Consider the following 24,424-nt stretch of genomic DNA (forward strand, 5'->3'; position numbering starts at 1 on the left):
GAAAAAGGGTGCTGCCCGGGCCCAGGAAGAACCAGGATGTCGCCACTTGGGAGAGGAGACCGAGGGGGGCCCTCAGCAACACAGAGAGCCCACGCACAAAAAAGCAGAACCCGCAGAAGTCCTTGAACATAGGTTCAAAAAGACTGAGCACGGCGGTCATCTCAACACTACAAAAGAGGGTCCCGTGAAGCCAGTGGTCAACTCAGCGAGTTGAGCAATGCAGGACAGAGTGCTGGGGACCTGGGCTAGGCTGTTCACGAAGAATCCCTTCAAAAGTTCACAGAAGCACTAACAGCTGCAGTTCACGCGGTGCACAGGATTACTGTCTGGAGAGGGGAGGCAAGAACTTACCTCCTCCAAATTTGGACAGTTGGACCACTGGACAGTCTGGGTCACTTGGGTCCACCACCTGTGTTCCATGGGTCATGCTCGTCCGGATGAGAGGGGTCCCAGAGATGATGCTGAAGTTTGATGCCTGCTGGAGCAGGAGGAAGATTCCGTCGACCCACTGGAGATTTCTTTGTGGCTTCCAGTGCTGGATGAAGGAAAGCAGCCCCCAGAGCATGCACCACCAGGAACCAGTCGAGAAAGCCAGAAGGATTAGGCACTACAATGTCGCAGGTAGTCTTCTTGCTACTTTGTTGCAGTTTTGCAGGCTTCCTGGAGCAGTCAGCGGTCTATACGTGGCAGAAGTCGAAGAGGGCGATGCAGAGGAACTCTGGTGAATTCTTGCAAGTCGTTATCTGAGGAAAAGCCCACAGGAGAGACCCTAAATAGCCCTCAGAGGAGGATTGGCCACATAGTGAGGTAAGCACCTATCAGGAGGGGTCTCTGACGTCCCCTGCTGGCACTGGCCACTCAGAGGCCTCCAGAGTGCCCTCACACCTCTGGATTCGAGATGGCAGAGGTCTGGGACACACTGGAGGAGCTCTGGCCACCACCCCTGGGGTGGTGATGGACAGGGGAGTGGTCACTCCCCTTTCCTTTGTCCAGTTTTGCGCCAGAGCAGGGACTGGGGGTTCCCTGAACCGGTGTAGACTGACTTATTCAAGGAGGGCACCATCTGTGCCCTTCAAAGAATTTCCAGAGGGTGGGAGAGGCTACCCCTCCCCTAGCCTTTAACACCTATTTCCAAAGGGAGAGGGTGTAACACCCTCTCTCAGAGGAAACCCTTTGTTCTGCCTTCCTGGAACTGGGCTGCCCAGACCCCAGGAGGGCAGAACCCGGTCTGTGGGGTGGCAGCAGCAGTAGCTGCAGAGAAAACCCCAGAGAGCTAGTTTGGCAGTACCCGGGGTCCATAGTGGAGCCCCAGGGATGCATGGGATTGGCACCCCAATACCAGATTTGGCATGGGGGACCATTCCATGATCTTAGACATGTTACATGGCCATATTCGGAGTTCTCATTGTGAAGCTACATATAGGTATTGACGTATATGTAGTGCACGTGTGTAATGGTGTCCCCGCACTAACAAAGTCTTGGGAGATTGCCCTGAACTATGTGAGGGCACCTTTGCTAGTGCAAGGGCGCCCTCACACTTAGTAACTTTGCACCTAACCTTCAGCAAGTGAAGGTTAGACATATAGGTGACTTATAAGTTACTTAAGTGCAGTGTAAAATGGCTGTGAAATAACGTATGCGTTATTTCACTCAGGCTGCAGTGACAGTCCTGTGTAAGATTTGTCTGAGCTCCCAATGGGTGGCAAAAGAAATGCTGCAGCCCATAGGGATCACCTGGAACCCCAATACCCTGGGTACCTCGGTACCATATACCAGGGACTTATAAGGGTGTTCCAGTGTGCCAATTAGAATTGGTGAAAATGGTCACTAGCCTATAGTGACAATTTTAAAGGCAGAGAGAGCATAAGCACTGAGGTTCTGGTTAGCAGAGCCCCAGTGACACAGTTAGTCACTACACAGGTACACACATTCAGGCCACAAACTATGAGCACCTGGGTCCTGGCTGGCAGGATCCTAGTGAGACAGGCAAAAACAAACTGACATACATGTAAAAATGGGGGTAACATGCCAGGCAAGATGGTACTTTCCTACACCCTCGCAAGAGACTCACTGGACGCGGAACCAGGAGTCACAGAGGAGCCCACTCAGCACTACTGGACAAGGGTCCCATGCCACAGGAGAAGCACACAGAGGGCTGTGCATTGCAGGGAGGAGTGCTGGGGCCTGGGCTACACAGAGCCTGAAGATCCCTTTGAGGAGATGCAAACATGCTTTGGCAGCTGTAAGAGACGCAGTGCATGGGGGTTCTGTCCTGCATGGGAAGGAAAAGGCTTACCTCCACCAAAGTTGGACAGCTGGCAGAGAGGACAGAGGACTACTCCAGACCACCACCAGTAATGCAGGATCCACGCAGCTCAGGATGAGAAGAGATCCACACAGCCGGTTGTCGTTGCAGTTTGTGCCTGCGAATGCAGGGGAGTGACTCCTTCACTCCAAGGGAGCTTCTTTCTTCCTTCTCTTGCAGACTGAAGACTTGCCACCCTCAGAGGATGCATAGGCAGGGACATGTTGCAAAAGGTGGAAAGAGCTTGTGGAAACAATGTTGCAAGTAGAGTCTTCATCGTGGATGCAGATTGTCGGTTCCTGGAGGTTTCAGTTGCTGTTCCAGTGGCTAAAAGTCGAAGTACGGTTGCAGAGGAGTCCTGCTGTAATCTTGCAAGCTGAATCTGAGGACCCACCCAATAGAAAGACCCTAAATAGTGACCTATGCCCAGTACAAATGGCGTCCCGCACTCATAAAGTCCAGAAAAATGTAAATGGAGTTCATGGGGGCACCTCATCCAGTGCAGGGGTGCCCTCACACACAGGTACTTGCACCCTGTCCTCTGGGCTAGGGGGTCCTGCTATAGGGGTGACTTACAGTGACCTGGTGCAGTGCACCCTTTCACGCAGGCTGCAATGGCAGACTTGCATGGGCTCCCCGTGGGTTGCCTAATACATGCTGCAGCCCATGGGGGATCTCCTGGTACCCCAATGCCCTGGGTACCATATACTAGGGACTTACATGGGGCATCAGTATGCCAAATGTGGGGTGTAAGTGGTTCAAGTAACCATGTTTAAAGGGTGAGCTAGCATAGTCACTGGGGCCCTGGTTAGGTGGATCCCAGTGAAAACAGTCAAACACACTGCTCACTGTAGACTTGTGTCTAAGTTGAAGGCTGAACCAGTTGGCTTTTTGGGCAAAGTTGCTTGAGGTCAGCAGGCAGTCCAGCGTGGTTAGCTGCTTCTTCCTTTCCTCTTCTGCGGGTGCAACTCTTTTTTTGTCCTGGTCTTAGGTGGTCGAAATCTGAGTTCTAGGGTTCAGGGGTGCCACCTAAATACTCAATTTAGGGGTTTTACAGGGAGTGCAAGGCGGTAGCCAATGGGCTGACTACCTTTAGGGTGACTACACTCCTCTTATGACCGCTTTCACTTGGAAGTGGGCATAACCCTAACCCTAGTAGCCTAATTCCTTCCAAACAAGATGGAGGAATTTGAAAAGTAGTGTCCACTTCAGCTCGTTCACTTTAGGGATGAGACTGGCATGAAGTCGGCACTCCTCCTAATTTAACAAATGTTCCCGCTTGTGCTGCTACCTAAAGTGGAGTCAGGGTGAGGGGGTTGGTCATCTCCACCTTTTGGAGAGACCTGGGTCGCATTACAAAGGCAGCAAGGCCTTTGAAGCTCCTCACGGTCGCACAAATTAGTGTTCTAGTCATTCTCTACATGGGAGATGGTACACAAGGGCCATGAATGCGTGGATGCATGCTGCTGGAGCGGCAGAGGTGGCCTAGAAAGGCCACCAATTGCTGCGTACTCTAGAGAACAATTACTGAAGATACTGTGGGAGGGTAAGCCTCTCATGAGCGTTGTTCGGATTTACCGAAAAATATGATCTAAGAACTTGCAAACATCATGGATAGGTCGTCCTCCTTGTCTGAAGTGTGTTATATCCCATGGCACTTGTTATAATGCAGACGGGATATCTGTAACATTTTGACAGACTAACCCATTCTCCAAGCTCTAAATCAGGCCTTTAGTGCAACTCCATTTGGATGCACTTTGTTTAATAAGTTCTCCTGTTCTCCTTTTAGTTCATAGTAGCAAAAACTGGCCAAGCAACATAAAATGTCTAATCAACTCAATTGTGCTGCTTGGAGCGTAGGACATTTGTATGGAATATTTAACTAAGCCTAGAATTAATTTTAAATACGGTGGAGTAATTTCAGTAATTATGCTTTACTTTTTGATGCAGAATTACTGCTAACATGACTACACCCACTTGTGTAGTTAAGAGTAATTTGGAGGAAGACATCCAAAGGCAAGAGCCCGTGGTTGCTCATGCTGCTATTTATTATCTTTTGCGTTTAGAACTTTTTAAATGCAAAATGCATCCTTTCATCCATCTTGAATGCAAAGGTGCATTGTGCTCTAAGGAGATTAGAGCTAAATGCTGCGAGTAAATTGAGGGAAAATTGTACCCTAAGTGCACATTTAGTAAGCACGAGCGGCTGCTTACACTGCTATTCATGTTCTTTTGCATTTAGCGCTACTTCTTAACACAAAATGCACCGAGACATTTTCTAACCAAGAATATAGCGCTAAACACAGAATTATTCTTCTTCCTTAATTTCGCATAATCTTACAGAATTTTAAGACTGTTCTGCGTGATTACGCTAGCCGGAACTACGTGAACTAGGACAGACCCTACTTTTAACAGCCTGATTTTAAGACGGGCAGAATTTGCAGGAATAGGTTCCAAGAAAATAATGAAATAACTTTGAATTGAAGCTTAAGCTTTCATCTATTGTGGGATAGTCATCTTTTGAGCGTTATATTATTGTCATTCCAATACTGAATGGAGCTTGGGGCCTAATTCAGGCAGTTTTGTTAGCAAATGGGTTTAAAGTATACATACCTGCCCACGTAAAATCCTGACTCAGATTGACAAAGCGAGGATCTAGAAGGGGGCACCGGGCAAGATGTGCAGCTATTTTGCAGTCGTTAAGTGATTCTAGGGGCTAAGGGCCAGATGTACGAAAGGATTTTACCCATTCTGTGTCTATGGGGAAAAGCTTACGTACATATGGCCCTAAGTGACAATGTTCGTAGAGGAGTGTTCGGAAATATACAGAGTATATGACTTGCACTTCTTTAAAGTCTCAATTTTTTTTTTTTTAACAATGCTATTGCTGTTCTTGACCCTTGACATCCAATGCATACGTGGGTCTTTAAGTGTGAGCAAACGTTTGAAACCCTACTGTTTCTAAGGCGGGGTTATGAAAGAGCGAAAATGCTCTCCCTGTTAAGAGAATAAAAAACGAAATGTTAAATTTCACATTTATCCCAATGATATTCCGGTAGATTTCCTGCAATATTGTAGAGCAACTGCGATAAGTTATGATACCCAGGCCTGTGCAACTAAATTTAGAAAACCGTAATGTTTTATGGTGAATGCATCACAGTTTTGAAAGTTAGGAACGTTGTGTGTCTCGTACTTGAGTCGGTAAATTTTATAACCTATTCTTCAGGTACTGTTGGATGTTTTTCTCTGCATCTAACCGCACACCTTGTCTTTGGCCACAGGCTGCAGCCTTAGAAGCTCATCTTGTTCCAGTACTGCATTCTCTTTGGCCATGGATTTTGATGGATGATCCACTGATGCAAGCAGTTCTGCATTTGCTTTGTGTCTATACAGCTGACTATCCAGCAGGTATGGCAGATTTTGCTTTATTTGCTGATGAATGTATATATTTACATTGCGAATCTCAGCGTATCAGTAAGGAAAGTGGAGTATGCAAAAAAAAAAAAATAGATATAATTGCTGAATGAAAAGGAACATTACTGTAAGCACAACTGGTGAGATAAAATATTTCAGGGTCTGGAATTTGACTATGCGCTTGTCTGCTCAATGGTGATACTTCTTTTCTGTGAACTATTCTCCGCTTCAAGGGAAGGAGAGTTAATACGGAGCATTTTTAACAACTTTCTTTCACGTATATTTTAAGCAAACCCTTTAAAATAATTCTGCTTCAAACTAATGGCTGTTAATTCTTAATTGTATGGTGACATAATTATCTTGAAGGTTTGGGTGATGCGGTCCGGTTTTCTGTTGCTTGTGCTCCACTCTTTAATCTCCCTCCTGACCTGGACTAGCACTTCAAGGGAACTTTAAGTAAAATGGCTTTGAGAAAAGTTGCCCTATTTTATGTTTCCCTCACTTTTGTCGGTTCCAGTAGAGGTAGTTGACTTAATTCGTTAGTGTGGGAAATTCGAGCATAGCTTGCATGGCTTGTCGAGACTTCACCATTAATTATATTTAGGACATAATGACGGACACTCAGCCTTTCAGATGTTAGTTGTACTACCAGAGAGAGAACCTCCTTTCCCTCTCCATGTGTTTTTGCAGGCTGGTCTGTTTATTTCACTCCTGCAAATTTATATCACCACCAGAAGTGAGAGAAGGATGTAAAGCCTCCACGTAAGCAGAAAGGCTTAAGTATAAGTGATGCTAACAGTTTTTTAGCCATATACGGGCTTGTTGTGCACCAGCATATTTCCTTCACCCCTTTGCGCAATGTAGACTAAGAGTGGAGACTTTCTGCATGGGAGTTGATGGGTGGAGTTGGCAGGCATGGCAGACAGCCATGCCCGCCATGTGAATATGAGTAGCAACATGAATATTTCAATACTTGGAGGCAAGACTACGAAAAAACTACTACTAGCCTATATAAACAGCAAGCTCAGCAACAGTTACATTTGCCCCAACCATGGATGAACAATAAGACAATATCAGCTAGTTTCTTGGTGGTACAAGACATAGCAAATAGGAAAGGCGTCTAAAATAGTTGCTTTGACGTTGAGGTGCATGGCCAGGAAGATGTAAAGGCTATATATAACCGTACAGCCAACATGGTAGGTGGTTAGGTGGAGAGAGAAGAGTAATGTTAAAAACCACTTGGAGGTAGCACAACACATCGTCCACTCTATTTTCACTGTTAAACTCACGCTTATTTTGACAGCTGCAGTCGGGGAGATTGAAGAAAAGCTAAAAAAATAAGAAGGAATGTACACATAGGCTGCCTTAAAATATCTACATATTAAATAGAGGTATATTTCACATCAAGAAGTAGAATTGTCTTGCGTCTTTGTTGTAACTGAGTCAAGCTGTCATATTTTACGTTGCTGTGTGAGTACAATACCTGTTACAAGTAATGGCATACACAGTCAGTGGCAACAGCACCTCCCTACAATGAGTGGCAGCAAGAACTATTGTTTCTATCTATAGTTTCTCATTGATTAGTAATAGTAGTACTTTCAGAACAGAAAGTGGTTATCTCAGCATGATAAAATGTTGCTGGTAGTATTCCATGACTTTGTCAAGGCACTTTTGAATTATAGGTAGCAGGTGTAGACAAAAGCATTTGAGAAATGGATGTTGCAGAAAAAGGGGTGCTTTTGTGCTGTAGCATACATGTTTCAGCTATTTCTGCCAGTGCTGTTCCACAGCTGGAGGACCACAGCACATAATAGTTCCTTGTGCATTCCAATAGGGGTGGAAGAACACACCCAAGAAACACATATATAAACTGAATAATCAGGTTTAAATACTACTATGGGATGATCCTCGATGTGATTGACTGTGTCACAAATCAATGACTTAAGTTTCTGGAGCAAAAGAAAACAGTTGCTGAGGGAGGCTGACTCAAATCTTATTAAAAGTATAGAGTACAAGATGTGAACCACAAATGGTGCAAGCACCGTACATATCAAACCTAAAAGCATGGCTTACTAGTGAAGGCTGCAGGCAGTGAAATGAAAATAAGAGATTAGTTTAAAAAGTAAACTTTACGTTACTTTACTTGTACCTTGTCTCATTGATTCTGTTGTCCTGAGGTAGTTCTGGCAAACGTCGAGGCTGTGTTTGTAATAAGGTAAGAGTTCGGAACTAGTTCGCCTATACTGTTTGTTTTCATAGATGTGCATGCTTTTTAATCTTTCCCTTTGTCAAGGTGTTAAATTCTGCATCATAGTTTCATCTTAGCAGCGCCACCATTTCTTTGTGCTTTTTAGGGTCGAGTCTGCGTCGCATGCGCTCTCGCATGCGTATTGATAGCGAGACGCTTTAGGTATCAGAAAAGGGCTCGGAGCCCCGTTGACGTCACGTCAGTGTCTTTCATTGGCAAGTTGGGTTGCCTGTTAGAATTCACTTCTTTTGATTAGCAGAAGGTCATGCCTTTTCCGGTGGTTAGCCCTCCTCGAGCGCAGTGACCAAGTACAGAAAACATGCGAGGCTCGCTGCCCTTTGTGGACTACTTTTTCTCTGTTGATAGGTATTATTACGTGTGAACTATAGCAGCGCAATCGTGCTGTTTTTTTCTTTTAATGGAAGAAAAATCCGGTTGGGAGTTTACAACTGCGAACAGCTGTAACTCCGTCAAATGTGAGACCCTACTGCATTTTAAATGCTTGTTTTTTTTTTTTTTACAGTTACGTGACCTCCCTGTTACTTGAAATTGTCGGACATAGTCGAAGTATCTTTATGAGCTGCTGTGGGCTTCCTTTTTTATGTTTTTGGTTCATTCGTACTCCAGCTCTACAGTTTTTCTCTCGCGAAACAGCGTCTGCAATCGGTTAATTTGATTTTGGGTTCTGCTGCAGAGTGTCAAATCCAGTTGCCTGTTCCCTGTTGGATTTTCTTTGGCATCTTAGGCTAACCATGCTGAATTTTTCCGCAGATCTCCCCCTTCCTCTATCACAGTTCCTTTCTCGTTGGCAGTGTCAGCCGAGAGGCCTCTGACTGAGTGAGCAAGCGACACGGGTACCTTCCAGATCCTAAAACTTGTTCATGAGGTGACATGGACTGCTTCGAGGTGCGTTCGCTTCCCTGCTTTCCAATGTGCACTTTCTGCGAGTTTAGGTTCTGCGTCAAATACTCTATATGTTGACGTGTCAGCTCACCTTAAGAGAAAATTAAAGCTCTGGAAAAAAGCTCTTCTTTTTCATTGAAAATGAGGATGTTTATTCTACGTGCGCGCGTTGTCTTCCTGGGTGTCATTCTTCATTTTGTTAGTAGGTTTGTGCATTTCATAGATCAGTGTGGTTTGAGCACAGTTTTGTTCATTGGGATATCCATGTTATACCTAAACTTCTAATCCAGACTTTGGGCCACTTACTATAGTGACCTAAAATCTATATTTCTGTTCATGTCAGGACGTGCACCATTGTGTCGAGCTTTCAAGGAGTGCTTTTGAAAAAATAGTTTCTTGAGCCTATACTGTAATGTCAAAGTAATTAGAAAAGTTTGGTGGATTGCGTGCCATAAATCCACTGATAATTGGCCGCTAAATTTTAGACTGTATCAAGGATACAGCATATGAACTCACTTTGTATTGGAGTAATTTGTCATCATGATTCGCCTTTTCTGCATTTAGATTAAGGTTTTCAGTATTGTTGTACTCAGGTCAGGGTTCAGGTCATACTTTACAGAGGTCAGTAGGTTTGCTTTCATACCGTACATGAGGCAGAAGGATGTTTTTGGTCATTCCAGGACGGGACAAGGTCACACAGCGCAGATGTCTGTAGGCTTCCTGTCCTATCGTGCATATGGTATCTCATTTTTTTTTGTGAATAGTTAGTGACTCCGCCCACAATAATGTGTACAATAACTTTTTTCCCATTTCCTCTATTAGCGAGGTGATTGTTAAGTGGGATGTGTGAATCCATGCATTCTTTACTTACTAGCTAGGGCATTTTTTTTAAATAAAAGACGGAAAGTTGGCAAATAGTTGTGTAGCAAGGGTCCAAGGAAACATATTTTAAGGGCTGTTTTCCCCCTACACTCCAGCTATACTCTCTTGCAGCTGCTCCCCTGCAGTGTGGGTCTGGGTTGATGGCTGCAGAGTTTGGATGGTGTGTTTGGACCTTAGACTACCAGTGAAGCTGTAATGGGTAGGGGCAATCGTGCCTCCTGAGAGGCTGCTTTCCTGGACATTGGGTTACAGTTCCCTCTGGTTTATGGTGATGGAGAGCTGGGCTGTGGTGCTCAATTATATTGAGAGGAGTGGAGTAGCAGTGGTGGAGCGGTGGGCCGCCATAATGGAGGGGTTTGTTCCACCTTCCTGATCCCTCTGCTTGCTCACAAAGCTGTTTACATAATTCTACACACTAATGCTTGTGAAGGATCACAACAGCCGTAGCTGGACATATATGTCTGCAAGTATTATATTTAGTTAAAAAAAAAGAAAGTTATTGGGCCCCTGTCAACTTCAAGCCTCTGGAACACAGTTTAGATTAAGAGGTTAGCAGGCAACACCCCAAGTACACCTAACACTACATCAGCTATTTATCAGCTATCATCAGCCAGGGTTAGGTGTGAGGGGGCTTAGGTGGCTACTCCTCTAGGCCAAAGGTAGGGAAGATCAAGTGGGCCCTTCCCTCTCAGGGTTCAGCAAGGGCTAGCATACATTGCCTAACATCAAGTTTGGTAATTAATTAGGGATTGGAGGCTCATCAAATGGTTGCCCAAAACAGAAGCCACAGGAGATACCTGGCCAAAGATAAATGTAATGGGGTCACCTGCTTCAAAATTCTTTGGGGACTTTTGTATTTTTTCAATTCTGTTATGTAGTTTGTTTACAACAGGATCTAATGGGCCTTTAAAAATTCAGAACAATTCGGTAGAACACTAGGAGTATCTTGCATATTCTGTGACTGAAGTATGACTCGAGTCGGCTTATAGAGCCACCTTGTACACTGTAGGAGCCAAGGCTTCTGCAGCAGAGCCCAAGGATGCTGAACACTGCTTATCCCTCCACTAGGCCCCCTCTGAAGAAGAACAATGGAATGGGAGTCCGAGTTTGTCTGTGGGAATGGAATTGCCAAGTACTCCAGTGCATAGCGGGATCTTAAAGGGACTGGGTTCCCAAAACAAGTCTATGAGAACAATGTTGAAAAACAAGAGCTCTTTGGCAGCGCTGCTTTTCCGACGTGTTGGTATGTATCTGGTCTTTTAACTACGCACGCCGATCACTATCACTCGTTCATGGGCTTGCCCTTCAAAAATCCTTTATTTTAGTTGGTAAATGCTTTACGTTTGTCCCTCCTTGGAGCGGTTTAGTTGCTGCCTTGGACATCGCCCCTGTTACATGGCTGATTGCACTTTTGGTGATACATTGGACTGCGAGCAAACTTCTTTTTCCTTTTGTGTGCTGCTTTACACTGATGCCGTGGCTCTTTGAATCAGCTCGCTTATTTGAAACTATTACTTTTCATTTTCAATTTATGTGGCAAGAAAAGTCCAGTTAGGAGTTTACAACAATAATAGCTCTAACTCGAGTAAATGCGAGACTCATTGCATTGCAAATGCTTGTTCATTTTCTGATTGTAAGGGAACATGTGCCTAAATCGCTAAGCCATAGTTGACTATTCGTTAAAAATGCCTCTTTCCGAGGACATGTGAGCCCTTGCTAAAGCTTCAGTTTGTTTCAAGATTAGATACAATTCATTTACAAATAAATCTGAGCAGCAGAAGCAAGGTAAAAATGTTATCCAGCAAAATAAAATGGATGATCGTTTAAATAAGCTTGCATTGATATTTCTTTTACAATTTTGTGAAGCATGTGTTTTGATAACATGCGACATCTGCTCCATTGTTCAGCAACCGCACTGCAAATCTCCAAAGTAGTTGCTGATGTTATGACCAAAGAAATGTTGCCCTGAGCGGTCCTTGCCAACAGCACATTTGTTTGTTTTTTGACCTAGACCAGTGAAAATGTCACTATTGGTAATGTCATGGGTCTGGTACAAAGTCAGAAGAGTTGTTTATTTTCATCTCCAGAGGAACCTATTGAGCTCTCTAATAAACACTACACAAAAAGCCGAAGTCAGCACCAGCAGAGAGCAGGCATCATGGTCGCCCCTTTCTAATTGGTCAAATAATAGTTGTAGGAAACTGTCTCTCTATATGGTGCACTAAAAAGAAGTACACCGTGCAGAGAGTCCAATGTATCCCCGTTTGGTGTGCAGAGGCAAAGGTAGATAGTACTAACGCTCTATTTTGTGGTAGTGAGGGTGAGCAGTTAGGCTTATCAGTGCTAAGCATTTTTTATAATCACAGAGGCAATAAATGAGAAGCACACTCAAAGAATAAATTCGAGACCACTGTGGAAAAATACAACTTCTTTATAGGTATATTTTGAATCCAAGAACTTTGTTACGAGGTAAGCACGTTTTAAAGCAGAAGTACTTTTCAGTTGCAAAAGTGGACACTTGGTGCAGTTTTTGAGTTTTTCAATGTTAACCTATGAGAGTAAAACAGTTCAGGAAACATACTTTACGATGATGTAGGAGACAAATCTCCAAAAATTAAGGTAAGTATTCGGCAAGGGTCAGGGCCGCACCAACAAGTCACTCCAGGCGACACTGTGGTGGGCGGGTGCAGATGTGTAGTATGGCGTCAGGTGCTCAGTATACCTCAATGGGGATTTGTGTCTGTGTAAATAGGCTGCAGACTCTGGCTAGGAGGCCAGTTGGGAAAAACCATCAGGGAGGTAACAAACGTTGGCTGCTTGAGGGGACATAGGTGCACTTTTGGTCCTCTTCTCCAAGGCCAGGGGGTGACGGATGCAATGGTGTCCTTTGATGTCTGGTTTCTCTGTCTGGAAGCACTCTGTTGAGGGGTCCTGTGGCCTGAGGCTGCCAACATTGTCGAAGTCCAGGAGAGTTGTAACCACAGTTGATTAGAATTCAGGAGAGCTGGAGGACGTCGTTGACACCAGGGTCCTACTTCAGGTCTGGTCGCAGGTGACGAGTGCAGTGGATGCTTCAGGTTTCTATCACCGCAGAGGCTGCGGAAGAAAGGGGGGGGCCTGCATGCAGGCGACTTTGGGGACTCCTGGAGGGGTGAGACCACGACACACTCGGGCTCTGGTGAACTGGGGATCCTTGTTGGCACAGAGCTCTACTCCCACTTGGGTCAGTGATGGTGTGTGCAATAGTGACTTGGTTGGGGGAGCAAGTCCACTGCTCACCGAGATCTTGAGTCTTTTTCGAAGGCTAGCAGTCCTCCTGGGTTTCTGGTGGCTCAGCTGCAGGATGAGCTGTCTTTTGGTGCAGAGTCCTTCGAGGGTTGCACACAGGCCGGTGAGGTTGGTACCAGGTCAGCTGCTTCTTATGTCCTCTTCTGAGGGTGCGACTTATCAGTGTCCTTGAGCTTCTAAGGTCATCAGGATCAGAGTTCTTGGATTCAGGGGTGCCACCTAAATACTTAATTTAGGGGCGCTACAGGGAGTGCCAGGTGGCAGCCAATGGATTGCCCACCTTTAGGGTGACTACACTCTCTTAATGACCACTTCCATGGGAAAGGCGGCATAACCTTGACCCTAAAAATCTAACTCCATTCAAAACAAGATGGAGGAATTAAAAAGTGTCCACTTCAACTCACCCACCTTATGGGTGGGACTGGCAGGATGTGGGCACACCTCCTAATCTAACAAATTTTCCCGCCTGTCATGCCACTAAGAAGTGGGGTCAGGAAAGAGGAGTTGGTCATCTTCATCCTCTGGAGAGACTGGTCTAGCATTACAAAGGCAGCTAGGCCTTTGAAACTTCCCACCCTGGAATGTCCATTGTGCCTGGTGGAGGTGTCAACACCCCCGCCCACTTCAAGCTGTTGTCTCTGGCCTCCAAGAGCACTGGCTCTCACCTTAGGGGGTCGAAAACGCGGCTGAACTGATCAGGAACAGTCAGTCAACACATTCATAACTGGTACATTTTCAGGGATCACCTCTAAGGTGTCCTCTGGGTGCGTTTATTGGTAAATCCAGCATAGACATCAGTGTGGGTTCACTAATACCAGATGTTTTATACCAATTATGTTTTATACCAATTATCCCTATCTTCAGTGAAGGCATCATGTAGCTTCTATGTAATATAATGCACCCTGCCTTAGGACTGTATGGCCTGCTGACTTGCATATATTAAATGCAGTGTTAGGAGCATGGCACACAGGCTGTGTGCCATGTCGTGTTTTCACTTTTGTCTGCACCAAGACACGCTGCCTGCAATGGTGGAATGTCATGTGCTTGGTGAGGGGTCATTTAGGGTGGCACAATTTGTGCTGCAGCCCTTAGGGAACCCTCTTTAGTAACCCCAGACCGTAGGTACCAGGGGCATCATTTATGAAGGACTTACAGAGGGTACTAAAGGTTTTGATAATTGGGGAAACAGCTGTGCAGTTTTGGGAAAGAGATCTGGCACTGGGGAACTGATAAGCAGGAACCAAATGCACTTTCAGTCAAAATTACACCAGTTATCAGGCAAAAAGTGGGAGCTAACCACACCAAAAAAAGGTGCTTTCCTACAAAATTTGTTGGGACGGAAAAGTCTTCTGTATCGTAATGGATGACTACCCCTGCCCAGGTGTACTGTTGTCTGGACCCCTTATGCTCATTTCTGTTGTCATAGGCAAACACAGCTCATGTGTGTGCACCATCGCATACACTTTTCTCAAGGATTGTTGTCTTGTTGGACCTGGAGGGGTGCTTAAAGTGCTATGTTCAGTGGTGGAAGCTTACTATGTTCAACAGGATTTAAGTAGCACGAGCATGGTGGTGTCAGCATACCATGTAGTGATCAGTAGAAGTTAACAGGTATTTTTTAACCTTTGTCACTGGAGTGAGGCTTCAACTTTTTAAAGTTCCACTACTGCTTGCCTAACTCACCATTGGCCTGCATCAGTTATATTTGAAGTCCTGTGCAATGTAAGAGTAGAGAATGCACTGGTTGTGTGTGTTTCTGGGAACTGTACAGTAGAAGGATAGAGCAGTGTGAGTGCATGTAATTGGGGGCATGTGTACCTTTGAGGAGTACAGTAAATGAAGGGTATAGTGTTGTGCAGCCCCACATGCTGAATGTGTGTGCTGGCTCTATGTGTACCTGCAAGTGCCACAATGCAGAAAGGCAAAAAGAACAGATGATGGAAAGAATGACAAACAAATCAAACATTCACCAATAGTCACTGATCTGGCTTTAATCCATCTTTCTTCTACTCACCACCACTGAAGTTTGGACCCAGCCATATGCAACTCAGTCTTGACCCTGCTTCCGGTGGGAACAGTTCAACTCAAACTGCCAGACCATGTCCTTTCTGGACCGCAAAAGAGAATCCTGGGACCAGTATTGGGGTATCAGCCCTCATCAGCCGTTCCAGCTGGAATCCAGTGGCACATAAAGCACGAGACCCTTGTCTGGGCATACCCTTCCCAATTAGGGCAACAAAAGTAAAAAGAACAGATGATGGATGGATTGCAGAACAAATCAAACGTTCACAAAGCTAAAAGGCTACAGTACTGAGCAGTGAGCGCAGAGTGGATGTGTTTGCTGAATGTGGGCCTGCAGTGGCCCCATACATGGAGATAACAGTACCAGACATTATGTGTGCTGTGTACATACTGAGTGCAAGTGTGACTGTAATGGTATTTTACATGGAGGACCCTGGGTTCCATTTTGGAAAGCCCCTGCTTGCCTAGTGATAACATGAGGATGTAGAGGACCACCCCACCAAATGTGTATTGTTGCATTCCTGTGAGCTTGGTGGAACATACTGGAGAATGGAGGGAGGGAGACGGAGGAGAAAGAGATGGAGACTCAGACTAACCCTGTACACTTCAAAGGGTACTCTTTTAATCAGTGAGACATCACAAGTAAGGGGCCTGGACACATCTCAGGAAGGAGATGAGGCTGATAAGGAAGTCATAAAGAGTTGGAATGCAAGCCCGTGATTTTTCTTTTGATTCAACTAGCAGTGTGGCTGGCTTCCAGGTATTAACTCTAGTCACTCCCATGTCCTTTGTTGTGGGACTATTAGCTTTAGAGGCTCTCTTGCTGTGACAGACAAAAGAGGGAGGGGAGAAGTATATGCTTCAAAAGAAGCAGAGCCCCAACATAAAACCCAGAAGACCAAGACTCAAAATCACATTTGGTGTCTGGAAATGGACTATAAGAAGGTTGAGACCTGTAAAATTGTAATCTACCAAGTAGCCCACAGGCTGTGTTAGAAGGGGAAGCTCTGCAACACTATTTCCTGGGGCTGAGGTCTGCTAGGCTCCCTGCTGGGTCAGGGAACATCACCCTGGAAAACCATGACTACCTGCTCTTGAGCCTAGAGCACTAGCGTCTGCCTGTTTGACAAGACCAGTGTGCCTTGAGAGTAAGAGAAGAGCACTGGAGGGAGCGAAGTCCAGTAGGGAGTACTGGCGAGTGGACTCCTTGTACAAGATGGGTGCTGCGTGGATCAGGTCGTAGCCCGTGTGCAGATTCATTTCGGCGACCCCTATATGACAGGAGAGGGCAGCTGTGAAGATAGCTGGGGAAAGTATGCCGTGAGGTGACAGCAAGACCAGTGTCTCACCATTGGGGCAACCCATTATGTCAGGTGTTGCTGCCATAGAAGTTACTGCCAGATAACAAGGGCCGAAGCATCCGCAGTAACTTACCATAGTTGGATAGTAGGTCAGGCCCTGGGACATCCCGAGTAAAAGCCCAGAACCATAATGGTTGGGCCCAGTAACCTCTGAGTGCCCTGTGACCTTCTGAAAGGAATTCTGACAATGGTGTTTTTAATGGATAAACCTCCTGCTCATTCCAGCCTCAGATTCCTTCCTCAACTGCTCCCCCATCCCAAAAAAATCTTTTATAGACTGTCATGGTGAAGGGATGTAGGGGATCGGGCACTACCGACCTCCCAAGATATCACACATGCATTCTTTGACACTTAAACTTTAAGCTTTGACAGGATTCAATTGGATAATCAAATTCGAAATAAGAAATGGCAAGAAGTATGTGTGGACCAAAGGCCTCAACCATGTTTCTGTGGTTTCCAGATTGACATTTATATTGAAAAGATTGGCATTTCCACAAGCGTCTTCTAGTGCTACATACATTGAAGAGCAAATTTTCGACAGTCTAGCCATGGGGCTACAGAATGGCTCTTACATATCTGATATAGTTCACTGATAAGATCATTGCCCTTTTATTTTCCATTGCGGAACCAGGTAGACTGAATCTTTTATTCACGTTCTTTTGTTCACCTGCATGGGGAGAAGTGGTCCTCTAGGACCCCCATGAGGGTCAGGTTTACTCTAACCCTGTCTCTTATATTTTGTTTTATTTTAGTTTTCAGGACAAAGGGGCTGATCCCTAATATGGCTGCTATGAAATTTCTCATCATGTTGTGGCCAGCCAATCACAGTGCTCCGTTTTGCAGGATTGGTCCCAGTCCCACGGGACCAGCACCTCACAGGCATCATTTGTCGTTTTGTTTCCCCTGAATACTCCCTCAGAAGTAACTTGTTACTCCCTCAAGAGTACCGCAAGTCCACAGTAACACATTTTGCCTCCTTTTTTGCACCCTGCCAGTCACAGGACTGGCCTCCATGTAACAGTTTAATACAATGCTGATTCACCGAATAGTTTGAGTCGCTTTGTTTTTACATTTAATTTCATATTACATTGAAATAGAAGAGCATAGGCAAATGAGATGAGTTGTTTAAACAACAATAAATAAATACGTTCCAATCTTTCTGTAGAGATTTACAAAAGGGGGAGCACTGAGAAAGAAGATATGATCAGGTGGACATTAGCTTAGTGGGGGGTGCAGGACAGGTGGCCTAGCATTCATAAGAGAGATTAAAACGCATGTGGAGGAGGGCACTTTTGAAAGGGAAGCAGAGATACTAAAAATAGATCCGAAGTGAATGGCAGGGTGTAAATAAGAGAAGACCAAGGTAAATCTTCAAAGGGAAAAAAACAGCGCTAAAGCTAAGAAAGTAGCCGGTGGAGAAAGTAAACTGGTGTGACAAGAGCTTTTTGAGTTAGATGAAGTCTGAAGAGATGATTATTTAACAGCTGTTGAAAGGACAGTAAGGGAGCTTCACTCTTGAGGTCTGCTGGAACAGAATTCCATAGTAGAGTTGCAGCACCTCAGTAGCATTGACAGCAGATGTGTATTGTTTTTAAGCTTGGGATTTCAAACAGAAAGTTGCTTTTGCTAACAAGAACTCTCATGCCACCTGATAATTTGTGGAGATTGGAGACGTGGGATAGTCAGCTAAGGCGGGCTGCTTTTTTGCACTTGGCATCCCAGTTTACCCTTTAATCTTGCTTCAAAGAGTTTTGAGTGAATTGAGGAAAGATTGAACAATGCATACTAGAGCAGCTTACCAAAATCCAGACATAGTTGCACATATTAGGAGATAGATGGTAGAAATGAGGCATTTTTTTCAGAGTCATTAGATGAGGGTTTGCTGCTTAGGTTATTTTATTTATATGAGAAATCATTGAATGCAAGAGGTTAAGAATTATCCCAAGCAAGGCTACTGATTTGAGAGACGTGGCGGGAAATTAGCAATATTCATTTGTTTTGTCATTTCTGTAGAGAAGGTATTTTTGTGTTTCAGAGAAAAAAGTATCAAATCAGTTTTTTGATGATTGAGTTGGAGGAACTTTTCTGTCATTTAGGAAAGAATATTTACTAGATCAGACGGAAGGGAAAAATGTTAAGGTAGTGAGATGATGATTTTCAAGTAAACTTGTTTATAATCAGCCTACTGGTGGATTGTGATTGCGTTCCCTCACACACTTCGCGTAGTGGTTCTGTATATAAATTGTAAAGTTGTTGGGTTTAAGATACGTAAATGTATCTTCATGTTAAGGCAAGCAAATAAAATTCATGTACCAAACACTTTGAGGTGTTAATTGTTCTGATGCATCAATGAAAATATAACATCATACATATTACAGAAATGTTTTAACTTTCAGACTATTGTTTTAAATTGATTGTTTATCAGCAAGACAGTGATATATAAAACAGCACCTACATATTGTACACAAAGCACACAGAGACCCAGCATTTGTAAAATGGTGAATGTTAAAGGCAGCTGATCAAAATGTTGGAGTCTGTTTAAAAATATATCTCAGATTTAGTGTCAAGGACACTCCATAATTCGATGACAGGAAAGTAGCTAGGACCAAGAATTCTCAGATCTCCCTTGAACTAATATTTCAGCAGTTTGTCTTGGTATAGGTTTCTCTTCAGTTTACTAGAAACCTTCATTTTGGGAGTATGTTTCAATGAGAGGAATTGTGGCAGGAATCAAGGGCAAATTTCCCAACAGGCTATGGAATCCAGAGGTGTAAAGCACCTTCAAATAAGGGTGCTGAAGGTCAGAGCCGTATGACTAGCATGGTTTGGTTTCCTTCAGCTATTAACTGTCTTTTAAGTACAAATATTTCAATAAATATTTACAGCTGTGACTTATGTAAACAGAAGTGAAGTGAAGATATTTGCTCCAAAGCAGTGTGAAACAAATAACGTCAACTGTTAAGTATGCCATAGGCAGAACCATGGAAATACCATAAACATATCTTGTGGGGATGAACAGGGAGAGTGGATGTGGTCAGCAGTAATCTAAAGGGTAATAGCATGTAGGGACTTCGTCCCAAAGTTATGTATCTGATATTTTCCAGATAGGAATTTTATTAGTGGACCTTTGTGTTACAAAGGCAAACTAAACATGCGCTGCTTCCTGTTCCCTTCAGTTTCATTTTGAGTTAGATAGAGCAATTATCTGATAAAGGCTTCTGGTTGCAGATTACTTAACTTAAAATGTCCTCAGGGCAGTCTGGATCTGCAGATTATTCTTGAGCAGTACCCCTGTGCGGGGTCAGTCAATTCTGCGCCCATTTTTGGCCTCATGATCAGCTTTTTTTTAATTTATTTTTTTATATACTTTTATCAAAGCTTTTTTGACCTGCTGGTGTGTAGAGTACGTCATCACGGAAGACCGGCTTCAAGCCCTGTGACTCCTGTCACTAGATGATGTCTGTGATGGATCCGCATCTTGTGTGTCTTTGGTGATTGGAGCGTGATCCCGACCTGGAGTCGTGTTCAGAGTGCCGGGCCATGAACCTGAAGGCTTTGAGGGAGCGATCCCTAAAGCTCATGACAGCTCCAAACTGCATTTGTCTCGATCGAGGGGAAGGTCATGAGACCATTTGCGGAGCCTGCACGCTCCCTCGTCCTATTGAAAATCGCTAGGACATTCGGGTAAGAAGTCGTCAAAGAAGAGCAAACGTCTTTCAACTTCACCCCTTCAGTCAGCTGACGTGGGAAAAGGAGCATCAACGCTCTAGACCTCTGTCCTCGGAGCCTGCTTCTGGGTCAGCTCTGCGCCTCCCTGAGTTTCTGAGAGCCAAAGCCACCCATGCCCGACTTAGTAAGTATTATGAGGCCTTGCGCCTCAAATTTGGGCAGGGTCAGCACGGGCCCCCTCTGGGTGTGCGCCAGTGGCGGGGGCCTCAGTTCTGGAGGGTGCCCAGGTATTTGCTACCGGATCCGCACTGATGTCGGTTGTGCCTCTGCTACCTTCCCCGACACCAGTGCAGATGTTGATGCTCCTGACACCGCCTGGGCCCGCGGTTGGCATCAATCCCATACTGAAAGCCGACTCTGACACGGAGCCAGAACAGCGTCGCTCAATGCCGACTCTGATCCTTATTCTTACGTGTACGATGAGAGTGCGGAGGGGTTGCTGCACCCTTTAGAATACCAGCTGGCGGATCCCATGGACTAGGCTCTGGACTTGAGCAAAGCCAGTGGTCTAGATACCTCCCCTGATGCTGGCATGCTTTCTCCCCTTACCTTTGCTATGGAGGAGGGGGGTCCTACTCAGTGGTGGTACGGCCGAGGTCCTGGGCCTCGAGCAGCCTTCTGTGGCTGTCAGGACCAACCTCCTGACTCTCAGGTGCTTCAGTCTGGGGCTTCTTCCTCAGAACCCCTATTGCCCTTCAGTGAGGCCCTCATTGATGTTCTGCTGGGGACTTGGTCCAACCTCAGCACAGGGGCTCCTGTAAATAGTACAATTGCCCTCTGCCATAGGTCTGCACCTAATGACCCAACACCCTACCCCTGAGAGCTTGGTCATCCAAGCCCCTACCTCCTCAGGTGCATTGCCTTCCGCAACTCTAGACAGGGAATCCAAAAGACTGGAATAGCTTGGTAAGAAAATGTTTTGTTACACCAGTCTGGCATTGTGGTCCGGGAACACTGCATGCCTTTTGGGCCATTACTCTCATACCTTATGGGACATGGTTGCGAGCAGTGCTGCCGTAGGTCCTGGAGGAGGCCTGAGATGTTCTCTCCTATGCTGTTGCTGATGGTTTCCTTTAGGCGCCACGCCTGGTTGAGGACGTCTGGCTTTTCAGGGAATGTTCAAGCTATGCTCATGGACATGCCCTTCAATGGCACCCGTCTCTTTGGAGGCCAAGCAGACTCAAGCGCTTTAAGGAATCCTGGGCTACAGCTCGGTCCTGGGCCTAATAGCTGCCCCTCTCCCCCCTCAGTCTGTTTTTTGCCTTTTTCGTGGATATGGAAGGGGCACCCAACCACATGCCTTTCCCTCCAGTGGTCATGCATGCTGCCCAGGCTCTGCATTTCCGGAGACATAGGATCCAACGTCTTTGTGGATCAGGGAGCCAGGGTTCGGGCCAGTCCACACCCCTACCTCTATCCTCCCTCCCCCCTCACCACACCTCAACACTGCAGCTTCCAAACTTTTCTAGTCTGACACTTAACCTTCACAGGCCAGTTGGAGGCAGGATCCGCCATCCCCTGCTCTGCTGGGGTCCCATCATGCCAGACACGTGGGGATCTGCAAATAGTCCAAAGGGGCTACTCTATCCCCTTCAAGACTACCCCTCCATCCATGCCACCATCCTGCGATCGCATGATGGAGGATCACCTGTCACTTCTCCACGAGGAGGCTACGGCACTCTTGGCCAAGGGAGTCAAAGAGAGGCTCACCTTGCTAGAAGTAAGTTGTGGTTGCTATTCCCGCTACTTTCTGGTACCCAAAAAGGACAATGGCCTTTGCCCTATACTCAACCTACACTTGCTCAATCTCTCCCTCAAGAAGAAGTTCAAAATGCTCTCTTTGGCTGCTGGGGACATGGTCTAAACCCAGCACAAGGGCTCCTGTCAACAGAACAATCGCCTGCTGCCAAAGGCCTGTGCCTAACCACCCTAAATCCCCGACCCAACATTCTACATCTGAGAGTTTGATAATCCAGGCTTCTTCATCTTCTGGCACATTCCCATCCTCACCCCTGGATAGGGAATCAAAAAGACTGGACCAACTTTGGAAGAAGCTATTCTTTTCCTCCACTCTGGCGTTGAGGTCCGTGAACAACACATGCCTTTTTGATAGCTATTCCCATACACTATGGGATATGACCGCGCAGGTGCTACCACAGGTCCCTGAGGAGGCAAGGCCATTCTCTCCTAAGCTGTTGTTGACTGGAGAGATGCAGCCAAGTTAACGATTCTTTTTGGGTTTGGAGACATCTGACTCACTAGGCTGATCGGTTGCTTCGAAGTTGGCCTTGAGGATCCAGGCTTGGTTGCGGACATCTGGCTTTTTAGGTGATGTCCAGCAATCGCTTGTTGACATGTCCTTCAATGGCACCTGTCTCTTCGGAGACAAAGTGATCTCAAAACTCAAGTAGTATAAGGAGTCCCAAGATACCGCTCAGTCACTTATCCTCCAGCTGCTCCTTGCCCCTCTCAGTCCGCTTATCACCCCTTTCATTGCTTCGGAAGGGGTGCCTAACAACCACGTCCATTGCCTTCCAGGCACCGTGCGGTGCATACTCCCCAGCTTCTTCATGGCCGTAGCTGCAGGATCCAACGTCCTCATGGATCAGGGAGCCAGCGGACAACCCAGTCCACACCCCGTGCTGCAGCCCCCAACCCTCTGAGTCTGTTAGTCTGTCGCTCCATCCCGGACCAGTAGGAGGCAGGATTCGCATCACCAGCCCTACTGGGAATCCATCACGGCGGACAGGTGAGTTTTCCAAATTGTTCAAAGGGGCTACTCTCTCCCCTTCAAGGCTACCCCTCCGGTCATACACCATACTATGATTTGATAAGAGGTTCACTTGGCACTTCTCGGCGAGGAAATTACTGCTCTCTTGGCCAAGGAAGCTATAAAGAGGGTCCCTATGCCAGAAGTAGGTTGTGGGTGTTATTCCTTCTACTTTCTGGTACCCAAAAATGACAAAGGCCTCTGCCCTATCCTAGACCTCTGGTCCCTCAGGCTCTTCCTCAAGAAGAAGTTCAAAGTGCTTACTTTGGTGCAGGTTCTATCTACCTTGGACCCAGGAGACTGGATGGTAGCAAGGAATATGCAGGACGCATATTTCCATATTCTGGCACTTGCTGGAGTTCACTTTAAACGTGCTGAATTCACACCTTCTCAGATGCACCCTTTAATCAGAGCTGTTCTGGACACAGTTATGTTTCGGGCTTATCCTCCCGAGTCCAGGATATTCAGGCTGTGATACTGATGTTTCAGCCTCTATCCTGAATTTCGGTGAGAATGTCTCCGAGACTGCTGCACCTCATTGCCTCCTGCATCTTGCTGGTGACATGCTAGATGGCCTATGCAGTGGGACTGGAAGTTTCAGGGAAATCTCTCTGACATGGTCCAGATCTTGGAGGGAACTGCGCAAGATCTGCAGTGGTGGCTTTTGAACCGCGAGTGGGTCAGAGGCAGTTCCCTGTCCCTTCCCTAACCAGACATGACAGTAGTGACAGATGTTTCACTCCTTGGATGGGGCGGTCACATGGGAGAGGCGAAGATCAGAGGCATCTGGTCTCAGGCGAAGTCCAGGCTCCATAACAGTCTTTTGGCACTCAGAGTGATCAGGCTAACATTGAAGGCATTCCTTCCCTCTCTCAAAGGGAATGTGGTGCAGATGTTCAAAGACAACACTACCGCCAAGAGGGACTGCAACAAGCAGGGCAAGGTGGAGATGTGGACTCTGTCAGGAGACTTTGCGCCTCTGGTCATGGCTGGAACATCAGGGCATATCCCTGGTGGTTCAACATCTGGCAGGTTGTCTGAACGCTAGAGCAGCCAAACTCAGCTGTCACTGTTAGTCGATCATGAATGGCCTCTCCATCCGGAGCTGGCAGAATGCATCTTTCAGCAGTGGGAAGAGCCCTGATTAGATCTGTTCTCCTCTGAGGGGAGCATGCAGTGTCAGCTGTTTTGTGCGTGGGAGTTTCCAAGGCGGCACTCACTCTGCGACTGTTTTCATCTCGAGTGAAACTCAAGCCTCCTATGTGCCTTTCTGCCAATACCACTTCTGTCAAGAGTTCTCAAGAAGATCAAGAACGACCAGACACAAGCCATTCCTGTGGCTCCACACTGGGCACAAAGAGTATAGTATCACAACCTTTTGAGCATGGCCATCGATCTTCCACTCAGAGTGCCTCTTCAGGAGGATCTTCTGTTGCAGATGCAGAGAAAGGGTCTCCACATGATCCTGTCCAGTCTCTGCCTTCTTGCATGGAGATTGAGCG

General features: G+C 46.0%; 1 protein-coding gene across 2 annotated transcripts in view; it reads left to right on the top strand.

Annotated features, from left to right (window-relative positions):
• Positions 1–24,424, top strand: part of RTTN (rotatin) — a 978,768-nt gene that overhangs the window by 804,823 nt on the left and 149,521 nt on the right. For both annotated transcript variants that reach the window (XM_069219896.1, XM_069219897.1), the window contains exon 44: positions 5,587–5,713. In XM_069219896.1, coding sequence (XP_069075997.1) covers positions 5,587–5,713 — 127 coding nt within the window. The remainder of the gene's footprint in view (positions 1–5,586; positions 5,714–24,424) is intronic.

This window comes from Pleurodeles waltl, chromosome 2_2 (assembly GCF_031143425.1).
Source record: "Pleurodeles waltl isolate 20211129_DDA chromosome 2_2, aPleWal1.hap1.20221129, whole genome shotgun sequence".
NCBI classification, from domain to species: domain Eukaryota; kingdom Metazoa; phylum Chordata; class Amphibia; order Caudata; family Salamandridae; genus Pleurodeles; species Pleurodeles waltl.